General features: G+C 47.2%; 1 protein-coding gene across 2 annotated transcripts in view; it reads right to left on the reverse strand.

Moving 5' to 3' along the window:
- The window catches only part of znf423 (zinc finger protein 423), a 134,867-nt gene that overhangs the window by 108,280 nt on the left and 12,554 nt on the right, over positions 1–14,033 (reverse strand). For both annotated transcript variants that reach the window (XM_076042661.1, XM_076042660.1), the window contains exon 2: positions 6,128–6,190. In XM_076042661.1, the coding sequence (XP_075898776.1) occupies positions 6,128–6,190 (63 nt within the window). The remainder of the gene's footprint in view (positions 1–6,127; positions 6,191–14,033) is intronic.

Raw genomic sequence — 14,033 nt, forward strand, 5'->3', positions numbered from 1 at the left:
TGCAAGTCTTCTGTTTTCCTGTGCTATCCGACTTCATCAGAGATGGCTATAAATTTTTTAAAAAAAAAGCCTTAAACATAACTGATTAAATCAATAGAGGTTCTGCCTTGTTGTCTCTTTTAAAAAAAAAGGGGGGGGGGGATAAGGAAGAGAACAATCAGAAAGGACGATTCTGCACTGGATACTGGAAAGCCTGCTTTCTGATTTGGCTCTGTGACTCTGCTGAAAGCCATTGCCGGGATGAGCCGGTGGAGGCACAAAGTGGAACACCCAAAAAATCAAACAGTCGCAGTCAGCATTACCACTGTAGATCTCTATATATCCTGTGGGAAGAAACTAGGAAACTAATGAACTCTGGGAAATGTTCCTGAACTGCCCCGGGGTGATAGACGTGCAGTGAGAGAGGGAGAGAGAGAGAGAGAGAGAGAGAGAGAGACAGAGAGAGAGAGAGAGAGAGAGACAGAGAGCGCCAGCCAGAGGTAGAGGCATAGTTGAAGCGGAATAAAACATACTGTAACAGTGAAGTGGTAAGGTAGTTATTAAAGTGGTGGATTTGGCAGGCGAGGGCTCACGGTGTGGCCCGACAAACCGGGCGGCTCGCTGAGATGTATATCTGCCGGCCAAGCATGCATAAAACACACACATCTGTGTGAGCCTGAAACAGGCATCAAAAAGGTGGGGAAGTGTGTGTGTGTGTGTGTGTGTGTGTGTGTGTGTGTGCGTGCGCGTGTGTAGCTTCCAGCAGAATGTTTAGAAACCAAACAGTTTTGACACAAGGCTTTCATTCTGCTCCACGTCCCAGGCCACGTTTGGAGCAGGCTTCACAGTCACCTGGCTGGGCACCACCGTCTGGAGGCGGCCAGCGAAAACCAGGTGAGGGGTTGAGACCGCGGAGCCATGTTGTCACACGGGACGCGAGGGCGCTTGCGACACTGCAATCAGGCAAAATACCGCTCTGAAGCCAAAGCTCGGTTGTACAACATTCGTCTCGAATTCCGTTTCGCGCAATGAGCGAAATGCTTACGAAATACTATTAATATAATTTCTTCAAGTTTGGCGGGACGGATTAAAAAGCTTAAAGGACTGCATATGGCCCCCGGGTTGTGTTTGCCCATGCCTGGGTTGGACCGTCGATAAAAAATACAAAATTTGTGCCTGATTGGGAGGAAATCCTGATTTGAATGGAAAACGAAAGTTTTGTGCTGCAACTGCAGTGTATTTTTGTGGTTAGTCGAACTGGTTTCAAAACATCAGATATCCCAAAAAAATCTGGAACCAGTATCGAAACCAAGGTAACCAATTTGACATCATATTAAAAAAAAATCCAATCACCGCTTTCCTCTCCAAGAAGAGTAGGGAAACAACAGAGGGCAACATTTGGCCTATCACGCAGACAGAAACAGGTGCGGCAGGACACAGCAGCGCTGGCCTCCGCTGCAGGTCCCTCGAGAGAATCGAACCCTCCAACCACCCCCCCCAACCCCTCACCCTCTCTCACCCTGCCAGTGCGTCCTCTTGGGCTAGCGCAAAGTGGCTATATAAAGCGGGCCGTCTCTCCTCGGCCCCTCCCCCTTCCGCATCCCACCACGCTTTTTTTTTTTTTTTTCTACCCTCGGCTGCGGGCACATGTGGTCGCGCGGGTCCATGTGAGCGTGCACGCGCGCAGGGTAAGAGAGTGAAAGTAAGCAAGTGGGGGGGGGGGGAGCAAAGAGGGAACGAGTGTGTTTTCGGAACACACGGCCACTCGAACCCTGTGGGAGGAGACCTGCTGAGCCACGGAGCACCATTTACACAGAGATTCACACATTTGCGCACTGGTGCACACACACACACACACGCACACACACACACGCACACACACACACACACACACACACACACACACACACACACACACACACACGCACAAACACACACAAACACACACAGCCTCCTGAGATGTGTTGCGGCAAGGGAGAGCAGCACCCAACGCCAATGTCTGGAAACAGGATGATGAAAGAGGCGCCAACGTCATGGAAGCTGGCAGGAAGCACAACACAACGTACACAAAGTCCAAAACAAAATCCTCATGACGGCCGGGGGAAGAAGAAAAAAAAATGGCAAGTAAGTGGGCAGATGCCGGCTTATTTGAATATTTGGTGCGCACGCGCACACAAAACAATGGGCTTAAATGCGGAGGGGAAAAACACAGATGCGCCGCGCACTGCTACAAACAGTCGAAAAATAATGCGCACGCACAGGCGCACGCGCGCACGTGCGCACGTACACACAGGAACTGTTTTCCTGTGGTGGCCTTGGGGAAATTAAAACTACATTATGGACCTCCTGAGGGTGGCGGTGAAAGAGGATGGAGGAAGAGGAAAAGAGAGAGGAAGTGCGAGAAGGGGGGAGGGGGGGGCAGAGCAGGCGGGGGGGCGAGCGAGTGTCCTGTTTTTTGTCACTTCTGGCCGTCGCCGAGGCATTACAGCGAACGGCCGCGAGCCTCAACCCGAAGATTGTTTGGGAATAAATGAGTTCATATACACGGTACACGGTGCTTTAGTACCACGTGCTGCTGCGTGTGTGTGTGCAGTTCCAGGGTCGAGCAAACGAGCTAACCTCGGACCTATGACACGCACACACACACGCACACACGCACACGCACACAGACACAACAAACAGATGTGTGACAGTGCTGTTTGTGGGTAGAACAATACTGATGCTGGTCAAGTATTTTTGAAATGACAGCGTTTCACGACACAGTGCCGCAGTGGTCAGAGCTGCTGCCTCACAGCCAGAAGGTTGCAGGTTCGATGCCGGGCCTGGGACCTTTCTGCGTGGAGTCTGCGTGTTCTCCCTGCGTCTGCGCGGGTTCTCTCAAAATCGTGCATGTGAGGTGAATTGGACACCATCATTGTCCGTAAGTGTGTGAATGGTTGTTTGTCTCTATGTGGCCCTGCGATGAACTGGCGACTTGTCCAGGGTGTCGCCCTGCCTTCGCCCTGTGACGGCTGGGAGAGGCTCCAGCAGACCTCCGAGACCCTGAGCTCAGGAAGAAGTGAGTAATGAAAGTGGATGGATGGATGGATGGATGGATGGATGGATAAGTGTTTCACTTGAGTATTTTTCGAGCTTCTATGGGAATTTTCAAATGTGTGTTTTTTTTTATTTCACTGCTATGATATTGCTTGTTAAAATGGTCCCAAAGACTGGTAACACGTAAAGACACCTGACCGCCATTCTTGTCACCGCGTCGTGTTCACACATACACACAGCTACTGAAATAATTTGGGCTTTCCTTTGTTCATTCGTGTGTTGGTTGGTCGGTTGGTGTGAGGTCAGACCATCAGCTGTCACCACTTCCTTTTAAGTGCCGAGCGAACGGGCCCGGCCCAGCTCATTCACACACAGCCGCTCTCCTGACACCGCCTGCCATCTGATAAAAGAGAGTTCGACGGTCGGCTTCTTTTTTTTTTTTTTCTTTTTCTGCCCCGCACGCTCGCACGCGCGGACCTGAGCCGCGAATAACAACAGCGCAGCACCGTCCCGGCGTCTCAGTTTCAGCTCGGGGACCTGACGAACCTTTTCCACGATGACTCACCGGCTCCTTTCTGCCGTTACGCGCTGGTCCAAGAGAAACAGCGAGCGCGCGTGCCTGAGCGTCGTCCGCGGGCCTGTACGCGCCGACCGTGCAGCGGTGGGGCCGGAGGCCTCGAGCGCACCCCAGGTCGCGTCGCGTCGCGCCGTGCCGCTTTGCTCGCCCTTCCAAAACTTTTGGAATTGGTCGCGCGAGAGGGAGAGAAACGAGGTGTTGTGGAGCCTGTGTCTGCAGGAGCGCCACTCTGGGGCAGGAGAGAAGCGCCAGGGAGGCGTAAAGAGGGAAAGTTATGTGGAAAACGGGAAGAATAGGTTGGCTTTATTTTATGTTATTCCCTTTTGAGTCTCCCTCCGCCTTCCTCCCTTGGGTCTTTCCAAACTCAACACAGATTTTCCAGAAAAAAAAAAAAAAAGCAAAAGCGAGAGACACAGAGAGAGAGAGAGAGAGACAGAGAGAGACAGACAGAGAGATAGAGAGAGAATGCAGCAGTGTAGGGGTACAGGAGAGGCGGGAGTTGTGGATTTAACAGCAAGATGGGAATGTATTTCGCTTCCGTGCTTTCTTTTCCTTGTTCGCTTTCTCTCTTGTTTTTAGATTGTCCATGGAAAGCGTCGCCAAGGGCGCGAAGGGATCGGGGCCGTTTGTCTTTGCCATCTGCCTAACCGAGAGATCCCCGAAGCCGACCCTTTGACCTACATTGAATGAGCGGATATCATATCGTCAAGTAGGCAGCAGAGGGAAAGTAGTTTTTTTTTTTTTTTTTTTTTTTTAAAGCGAGGGAACAGATGAGCAGCGAAAGAGAAAAGTAGACGGCGGGAAGAAGAAAAAAAAAACCCGACGGTTGCATCCAAAACCGAGAGAGGGGCTGAGCGAGGCAATATGGCAGTGTGTGTGTGTGCTTTTTTTACCCCAGTGTGAGATAGGTGTGTTGGAGAGTTTAAGTGTGTGCGTGCGCGCATGTGTGTGTGTGTGTGTGTGTGTGTGTGTGTGTGTGTGTGTGTGTGTTTCTGCTCGTGTCATGGGACTGTAACTTCCTGCAGGAACTGACACACACAGCAGTTCTAGTGAGCCACCCAGGACCTCAGTCAGCACCCCCTACTGCCCCCCCCCCCCTTAACATGCACACTCAGACACACACACACACACACACACACACACACACACACACAGACGTGGCCCCCCTTGAGGAGAGTTAGCACAGGTTTGAAAATTGGAGGGGTGGGGGTAGGCAGTACGTCATCAACGCCCCAGGGGTCGGACTTTCCTATCCATCTCTCCCCGCAGAGCGGAACAGGAGACGGGCCAGCAGAGGCAGAGCAAGGAGATAACTGCGTATTTACCACATTCAGCAGTATCTCCTTGCTCTGCCGGGAGCTGGTCGGGGGAATGCGTTTAACTCCTCCGATAGGCTCAGACGGCGGCGCGAGGACGGGGCTTCAGCTGACGCGAGGAAAGTGCAGCAGTCGGCCCATTTTTTTTTTTTTTTTTTTGGTTTTGGGGTTTTTTTCAGTCTGCTGCTGGAAAAACATCCAATTTTATTGTTGCGACAGGGCACATCCCTCTGCAACCTTTTAGGTTTGATTAGGTTTGGAAACTAAAGGGTCACGGGGCTCAAGACCCATCCTGATATACAGAATATCGAAATACAGAAAAAAACAGAGCATGCCCAGGTGGCTGGAGTAGTGCCAGTCCACCTAAAGACAAGGCTGAGGCGCCCTTGAGCAAGGCACCGGTCTCCAAGCGCACTTGTTGCGTGCAGGAACGGCTTTGTGCGACATTGGTCCCCTGTGTGTGTCTGCGCGTGTGAACATTGAAGCCTCGGTACGTAAAATGTGCTCAGGGTGTAAATATAATCTAGATGCGTACAATGAAAAATGACAAAACTATTTTTTTTCCTATCTGGAATGATATTTTCCAACAAAACAATAAAAAAAAAAGTCTGAATCTCTGTCGAATGAAATGACAATATCGAAGGAACAGAATTTTTTTCCTCGACCAAATGGGCAACAGAGGCGAGTGATAATCACTTCTAATTTCCGTCAAACAAGCAAAAGTGACTAAGAGAGAGGGATGTAGAAAAAAAGGCAGAAAGAGGCTTAAGGTAGCGACAGAAATAATAAATAACAGAAAATAAGTAAATTTGAAAAGAAACATCTCTCTGACTTCCTCCCAAGATGTCGCCACACCATAGAGAGCAATGAAAAAGCACACACACACTCTCTCTCTCTCACTCTGTATCCCATTTGTTGTCTCTCTTTCTCTTCAGTTTCCCTCCTGAGAACAGCAAGAGTTCCATCTCTTTCCATCCCCCTTGCATTTCTACTTTCTGTCTTCAGAATCAGCATTTCTTCCTGTTTTGTTTTTGTTCCCTTCCACCAACGCCCCCACCATCCTAACTCTTTGCTCATTTCATCTCCACTACTCCCTCCTCAGCAGACTCTTGGAGTAGGCTTTTGTAAACCACGCAGAATCAGTGTGAATAAGATCCACACGCACGTTTGTTTGCGTGAGGGTGTGCGGTTTTCTCATAGCACGGACCCATCCGCTCACCTGTCTGGATGGTCGATTCCTCCCAGTTGCCGCCGCATTCCGAAGCCTCTCCTTCTTCGACCGCTGTGCACAATGGAGAGGGATGAAAAGACAAAATTAATATTTACTTACATGTTCAGATTGTGCATCGCAGTCAGCGGAAAAGACTTGGCAAAAGCACGAGCGCATCAAAGTTTCAAAACTGACTGCAGGTGACTAGACCTGAAGGAACAAATCAATCGAACTGTTTAATTGGCAGAATGGTGAAAAACGCGAAGCATCTTCAGTTGAAGCGTCGACCTCATTTGAACGTGACCAGTCGCGACCCAAATTTATTCCACAGCACTTTAAATTTTAACCACAAAAACAAAAAACGCTAGCCCACTTACTATCATCGCCTAGTAAATAAATTATTAAAAAGATCATGTCCTGCTGAATAAATGCCCAATATTTTCTCTATAAACATACGCATTTTAAAATCCCTTTGAAAAAAAAAAAAAAAAAGGTGAACATTTTTGGGTCGCAGCCCACCAGTTGAGAAACACTACTATAGTGCCCATGTTTACCAGCACAACATTTGAACCTTTACAACCAGGCACTTTTTGGCCCGATGACACTAAAAACATTTCCACTGATCACCCACAATATTGCAGCCACCAGCTTTGGATAGGATTGTGGCAACGATGGACTGAAGTGTATGACGTCGATAATGTTTTAGAAAAAGTAAATCGTTGAGTACTCAATCCATAAAATCAATAAAATTGATGCTCAAATGGCTTCCGCAGAAAGAAAGAAAATGGTCCCTACAAACGTTGAGCAGCACGTTATCCCTTTCACTTTGTTTGCATCCATCAACAAACATCTGACAGAGCTGTCTTTCTATTGTTCCGTATTCCTGAAACTAGTCAATGGGGAAGAAAACCAAAAAAAAACCTGCAGGTACCGACACTGCCGAGACCCTGAGACGACTCTCACGAACGCGGAGCCGATCAGAGCTGGAATGCGACGAGGACTTCCTGGGTACAACAGGAAGGAGGGAAGTGCAACTGGCACACAAACAGGAAACGGCTGAAGCCACCAACACAATGGGGTTTCCTGTTTATCTCCCTCCCTACCGAATCATTTCACACTTCACACATAGCCACCTCTGTCTCTCATCTCAGGTCCTCCTTCTCATCCTGCCTTCTCAAGTGGCGCCCCCGCCCCCTCCCCCCTCCCCCCTCCTCCAGCACCACGGCATGCTTTTCCTAACTCTGCTCATGTTACTCGGTCCACATCCTCATCTGCTCCCAACAGCTCCAATCAAAACAAGAAGTGATAAATCTGTGAAGTGTTCCTCTTAAATGGAAAAACAAACTGTTGGCATGGCTCCTTATGGCCCCTTAACATCACACAATACACTGGAAAATTAGATCATTTTGGAAGGATCCAGTTCATGGACTGGGCTTCATCTCTGATCGTCCAAATTTTCAATACATTATTATATCCCAATCAATGTTGCACACACAAGACATGGGTGATGCAGATCATGTTACAGAAATTCTGTACTCAAACATTACATTGTGAGCAAACAAAACCATTCCTGAATTGTGCGATTTTCAAAATGTAAGAGTCAAACAATATTAAACCATCAAAAAAGATAACTTGAGGCCCTTTTTTTATTCTTAAATTGATAAAGAAAATTCAACAACGCAAATTGTTTTGGCACCTCTAAATTGGTTTTTGCAAATCGACTCTTAACTGGTGATTTTTTTTTTTCCAAATTCGACTTCAATTGAGAAATTAATATTCACAAATATAATACTGTCTAGAAGAATCACTTTACCAAACTGCAACATATCAGAATCGAAATCTGCCTTTGTTCTCTTTCTTTCTAAGTTCTATGTCCAATCAATGTTTATCAGTTGAAGAACTAATAGCCTACATGAGAAATTTCCTTTGTCTTTTTTGACCTACAGAACATTTGGTTGTATGCACGGTATCAGGGAAACTTATCTCAAGCCTCCGGATGATATTTTTGCAGTAAATGATCTGTTATGCGATGCCAGACAGCAATGATGTCAGACAATGATACAGTCGTTTTTGGGGGGGGGTTTTGTCACAGGGCTAGTGTGACTACCAGCTATTGGTTAAAAGAAGTCAGGGGGGTAATTGTCATCTGGCGAGGTCCTTTTTTTTTTTGTATCTGTATGTCTATTCGTTCAGTGCTAGAGGCTCATCTTTTTCCCTTTCTCCTCACATGTTCCGCTCTTTTTTTTTTCCTTGCCTCAGCCCACTTCCTAGGCCCCATCTCCCCTCCACAACCCACTCTTGCGCTACAGCTCTGAAGGGACACTCTCATTGGCTGCCCTTCCCGTCCCTCAGGAACGACTTTGTGATGCGACTGGCCGGGAGCTGATGCCAATCTCTATCCCCAGCCCAGCTCCCGGGGGTCCTCCCAACTTCAATAGCCTGTGTCACGCACACACACACCCACGCAGACACACATAAGCAAGGCACTTCTTGTCAAGGGACGGGGACAGAAGCTGATTAACCAAATACTTTTATCAGCACTAAAACCGCTCTTTCTGCCTGCCTGCATTCTGAACAAAACAGCCTTAAAATACATAAACACACAGGCAGACACACATCCCAAGCTCTGAGCCATTGGCCAGAAACACCAGGCTACTCTGAGGTTTGGGACATGGGACCGTGTCAGCGTGTGCCCGCGCATGTTTGTGTTTGTGTCTGTGTGTGTGTGCTTTTGTCTGTCTGAGTTTGTGTAAAGGGAGAGAGGTAGCAGAGGGCTTAGATGGATGGCAGAGAGAGAGAACAACAAGCGCACAAAGCCTGGCGGACAAGCTTCATCACCCCCTCTATCTTCCTCTTTTCTATTCCACTCCGACTTGCTTATCATTTTTCTGTCCTTCTCCAACATTTCTGGTCCAAACCCACCATCCCGCCATCTGATTGTGCGACCATAGACTTCGCAGAATTACTTTTGGTTCATTCTATTCTTTTCTAGGGGCTGTCCTTACGCTTCACCTCGATGAACCATTGTCATCTTTTTAACCTTTACGCTCCATAAAGTCATGACCAGTATTAAAGGTTGAGTGTCTGATATCTGGAGATTTTGAAGAAGAAACAGCGATATCAAGTGGATTTATTTTAGATTGCAGCGTCTTTCACCTTCCCTCCCCCCTCCTGAGCTTGCCAGTGAGCTACTGTGGCCTGCACAACCAAACCTGAACACCTCATCCACCTTCTTCTTCTTTGGTTTATGGGAAGACGCGAGCAGTTACGTTAATTACAAAACACGCTGTCAGGCAAGCTGGATTGTCCACACCAGGCTTCCTTAGAAATATGGTGGCACAAGATGGCAGCAAACTACGATCAAGACCCTTGGTATATGTATATTTTTATACATTTATAAATGGGAACAGTTGTAAGGAAAACCAAAATTACTTTTGTTTTACTGTGATTATACACTTTTGTTAATGTATTTATGGGCAGTTTATTAATCTTTTACCAATAAAAAAAAATCATAAATCAATCCAAATATTGCACACTGGACCTTTAAACTAAAAGACATGGGCCTTGGAAAGAAAGGCAAATACAGAAAGAAGAAAGTCAACATTGCATTGCATTATTATTAACCCAGAAATAACTGATGTGAAATAATATCACCTCTCTTATCATGCACAGTGTACACACACAGACATACGAAAAGAGTTTATGATCCTGCTCAAACAGCACAGCTTGAGATTAAAGGGTCTCTCTGATCCAACATTTGTATTTCTGTCGGTGAAACAAGCGTGTCGAGAGATGAAGGGAGCAAATGAGAGGTTTTGCTGTTCAAAACACCCTTACACAGCAAAAACAAAGCAGTCAATGCTTGGCTGCAGCCTGGGTTCGCATAACGGAGGAATACGAGTTCACAAATCAGAGAGCAGGTAGTACCCAAGTTCCCAGGACAGTCTGCACACGATTGAAGTTCCACATGTTTGGCTATTATTTTAACAAAGGCATGTTCCACCTTCAGTCCAGTCTTTCTTGGCCCGTCAAGAACTAACACTGACTCCTCACTAGCCTGATTTTGGGACCTGTTCTTGCACGTAAGCCAGATGTCCAGCTTGCCAGAGCCAGATAAAACAGATCTCAAATAAAGACTTTTTTTTTTCTTTGCTCTACATTTTGTTACATAAATGAAAATCTCAAATGAAAAAGTCTCCCCTCGTCCTTGAAGCAATATCTCAAACAGGTTGAACGATGATGACATCCCAGGGCGGTCAACAAACACGTATGAAAGGCTCTCAGTCAGTGAACTCAACAAATACTCCCATTCTACCCTAGATACTGTATGTGCCTGCTGTTATTAGCTATACCGCACCATGTCCAGGCTGCCACTGAAGGTCAGTTGTCTAGGCAGCGTGTAAAACACAGTCAGCTGCCTTTTGGGGAAAGATGTTTGGGAAGAAAAGAAGGAAGACAAAACACGGTCTGCCGCAAGTCGGCAACCCCAGATTGACGACTTTGACACAACCCTGTTAAGAGTTCCTTCTCCTCCAAATGTGGGGCTGTGAAGGTCAGCAGCTACGCCTCCTCTTCCTATTTCTGGGGTAAGCAGATTGAGAGTAGGGAATATTTGCCCAATGCAAGTCTGGTCTTTTTAGAAATAGTCAAACATTGTTGCAGGCTAGCACAGGCTAACAACTCTTAATCAGTGTGATGACCTTAATCCTGCACCCTTCTTTTCGGAACATCCGAAGACAGCACTTAATCAATTGGGTGGCTCAATGTGATGAAGTCATATTCTCTAAAACGGCCCGTAAACTCCTAGACAGTAAGGCCTCAGTCCCTTGGACAGTTGATCTTTAAAATCATGCCATGAGAAGCAGTTAAGACCATGTTGGTCCAGTTCATCAAACTCCATCAAGAAGAGCTGTCTGTCGAGAACTAATACCCTACTCACCTCATAAACATTTAAGCTGTATCCAGGAAGGATCAATTTCCTCAACACTTCATTAAGGCACCATGTAAATCTTAAACAAGAGTGTTCCAGAATCATTTTTAAAAAGTCTGCGGATCATTTATCAAGGCCTGGTGCTTGACATGACTCCTTGACCTTGAAACATGCCACATGCCATGTGGTTGATAGCAGCTATCAACTTCTTTCTTGAGGGCTAAGTTAAGGAGTACATCAAGACAAGGCCCCGACACTTCACATCACAAGCTTGCACTCAAAACTAGGTCTACATAAATCATCATAATTCCACATTTTAGCTGAACTCGAGGGAATTCTACCTCCTGGTATCTGTAAAGATGTTATGAGTTTTGTTTGTCCCAGCAAACACTAAAGATAAAAAATACTTTCTTGAACTACTCCTTCTTCAAATGTTTCTGAGTTCATTTAACTCAGTGGTTCTCAAACTTTCTCTGTCAAGCCCCACCTAGGAGGAAGATTTTTTTTCTAGAAGCCCCAAATTTAACGTGGCTGTGTCTTGAGGGATCCCGATGAACCTGCAAGTGGCCCCATGTCTCTAGGACAAAGTTGACTTTTCACCCCATAGACTTGCATGGCATTAGGGTTAGTGATAAGGCTGCAATTAGGGTTAGGGTTAGGGTTACTGCTGGAATTAGGGTTAGGGTCAGGGTTACTGCTGGAATTAGGGTTAGGGTTTCAGGGTTTCTCATGGGCTAGAAGCCCCACATTTGACGTGGCTGTGTCTTGAGGGATCCCGATCAACCTGCAAGTGGCCCCATGTCTCTTGCACAAAGTTGACTTTTCACCCCATAGACTTGCATGGCATTAGGCCTGATCTGATTTCCACTGCCACTGAAGTAATCGCTCACATTTACTGACATTTAATCCACAGGGTTGAGAGGCTCTCATGTTTTCTGTAAGCACAGATTCTTCTGCAATGCTCTATTGCTCTCTCTGTCTCTGACTTATTCTTCTCAGAAATGGGACACACAGCCACATGTTGCCACATCACTGAGAGTGGAAAAATCCTCTTACTCTCAGGCCCGCAGGCTGGCTAACCCTCGACTGCATGGCAGCTGACACAAACGCAGCTGCGGCAGATGTGCAAGCAGTAGAAACAGTGACGGCCGCTGTGAAAGTGAAAGTGGAGCCACTCACGCTCAGACCTTGGATAGCACGTGACATGGTAACATGGCCACGGGCCCAGACTTCAAACCAGCAACTGTCTTGTTGTGGGGTGACAGTGCTAACCACGCCACACAAAAAGGGCAGGGAATGGAAACCAAGGTCCTTCAGTGCACTATGCAGTCATGCCATCACAAAAGCGTTAAAGGTCTAGTGCAGGCATGGGCAAACTACGGCCTGGGGCCATATGCAGCTCTTTAAACTTTTATTCCAGCCCGCCGAACTTGAAGAAATGACATTAATAGTAAGTCATAAGATAGCTGTATTTCAGAGTCATTTCAATGAAGAGCTAAATACCATGGGGCTTCAAAGACACATATTTTGGTGGAGCGCTTTTGTTTCTTTTTCCTCCTATAAGGTGGGTCACCAAAACACTCCATACATCTGCTCCTGCTCCGGCCCCTCTGTCAAATCTTAGAACCCACTGTGGCCCACCAGTCAAAAATGCTGTCCACCCCTGGTCTAGTGTGTACAATTGTGCTTGATTTATGATTTTTATATTGGTACAAGCTTAACATACTGCCCATAAATGCACTCATGAAAGTGTGCACCCGCAGGACAAAAAATTTAATATTGGTTTTCCTGCCTGTAGAACGGTTCTCATATGTAAGAATATACATAGAGCAAGGGTCCTAGTCCTTAGCCTCCTGGTTAGCTGCCATCTTTCACCGACATTTTTTTCAGGAAGCCTGCCTGTCATTGCCCTAAATACGAAACACACTCTCAGGCGGGCTTCCTTAAATACCGGGCTTCCCTAAAAATCTTTACGCACACTGGACCTTTAAATGAACACAACGCCATCACCGACGACACCCATGACAGCGCAGATATTTACTGGATGCTGATGCTGGCTATGACCGCAGCCACGCAGCGTAAAAGGCTGAAGGAGGAGGAGGATCGTATTTCTGTCTGTGTGCGGGGCGGCGAGGGGAAGAGAAAACAGTAGGAAGAAGAAGAAGAAGACGAAGACGAAGGGGAGGGCCAAAATTTGACACACGCCGGACAAAAGACAACAACGAGAGGCAAAAGGGTGCACGCGTTAAAGATCGCGACGGCTGACGCGAGGAACGCGAGAGGTGAAGAAGGGCGTCGAAAAAAACGAGGCGGAGGGAGTAGGACAGAGACAGGAAGCGAGGGCAGGAGAAGAGGGAGAGCATTCCTCTGGAGTACCTGAACTCTGGGGAAGGCTCCAGAAATAACTGAGCTAAAAGTTCGTTCAAGCAGCCTCGCCGCCGAAGAGCGCCGCACAAAAACATGCGCACACACACACACAAGTGAGCAAGCGACTTCGGGCACACACACACACACACACACACACACACACACACACACACACACACACACACACACACACACACACACACACACACACACACACACACACACACACAAACCTGCGCGCACACCAGCACGCACACGCGCCCGCACACACTCGCACACAGGCGCAAATAGTCAATTAAAGGCATTAAGTTCACCATAAGGGAACTCGGCTTCACAGTGAACGCAAACTCAAATGCCTCCAAGACGAGCGGAGACAAATTATAGGGTGAGCTTATTTATTTATTTATTCACACAAAAACATAGACGCACGCAGACACACACGCACGCACGCACACACACACAAGTACAGTACATCGACAGCAGCAGGGAGGGCTGGAGGGTGGAGGGTGTGGGGAGGGGTTCATAATTGCCTTCTCTTGTAGTACAGGCTGGGGAGTGCTTTTTGACTGAAGACACCAATTTCACGCTACGGCATTATTTAGCTTGATACAAACTTGA

The sequence above is a fragment of the Nelusetta ayraudi genome, unplaced genomic scaffold (assembly GCF_046127955.1).
Source record: "Nelusetta ayraudi isolate G7.1 ecotype Tasmania unplaced genomic scaffold, CSIRO-AGI_Nayr_v1 ptg000071l, whole genome shotgun sequence".
In the NCBI taxonomy this organism is placed as follows: Eukaryota; Metazoa; Chordata; class Actinopteri; order Tetraodontiformes; family Monacanthidae; genus Nelusetta; species Nelusetta ayraudi.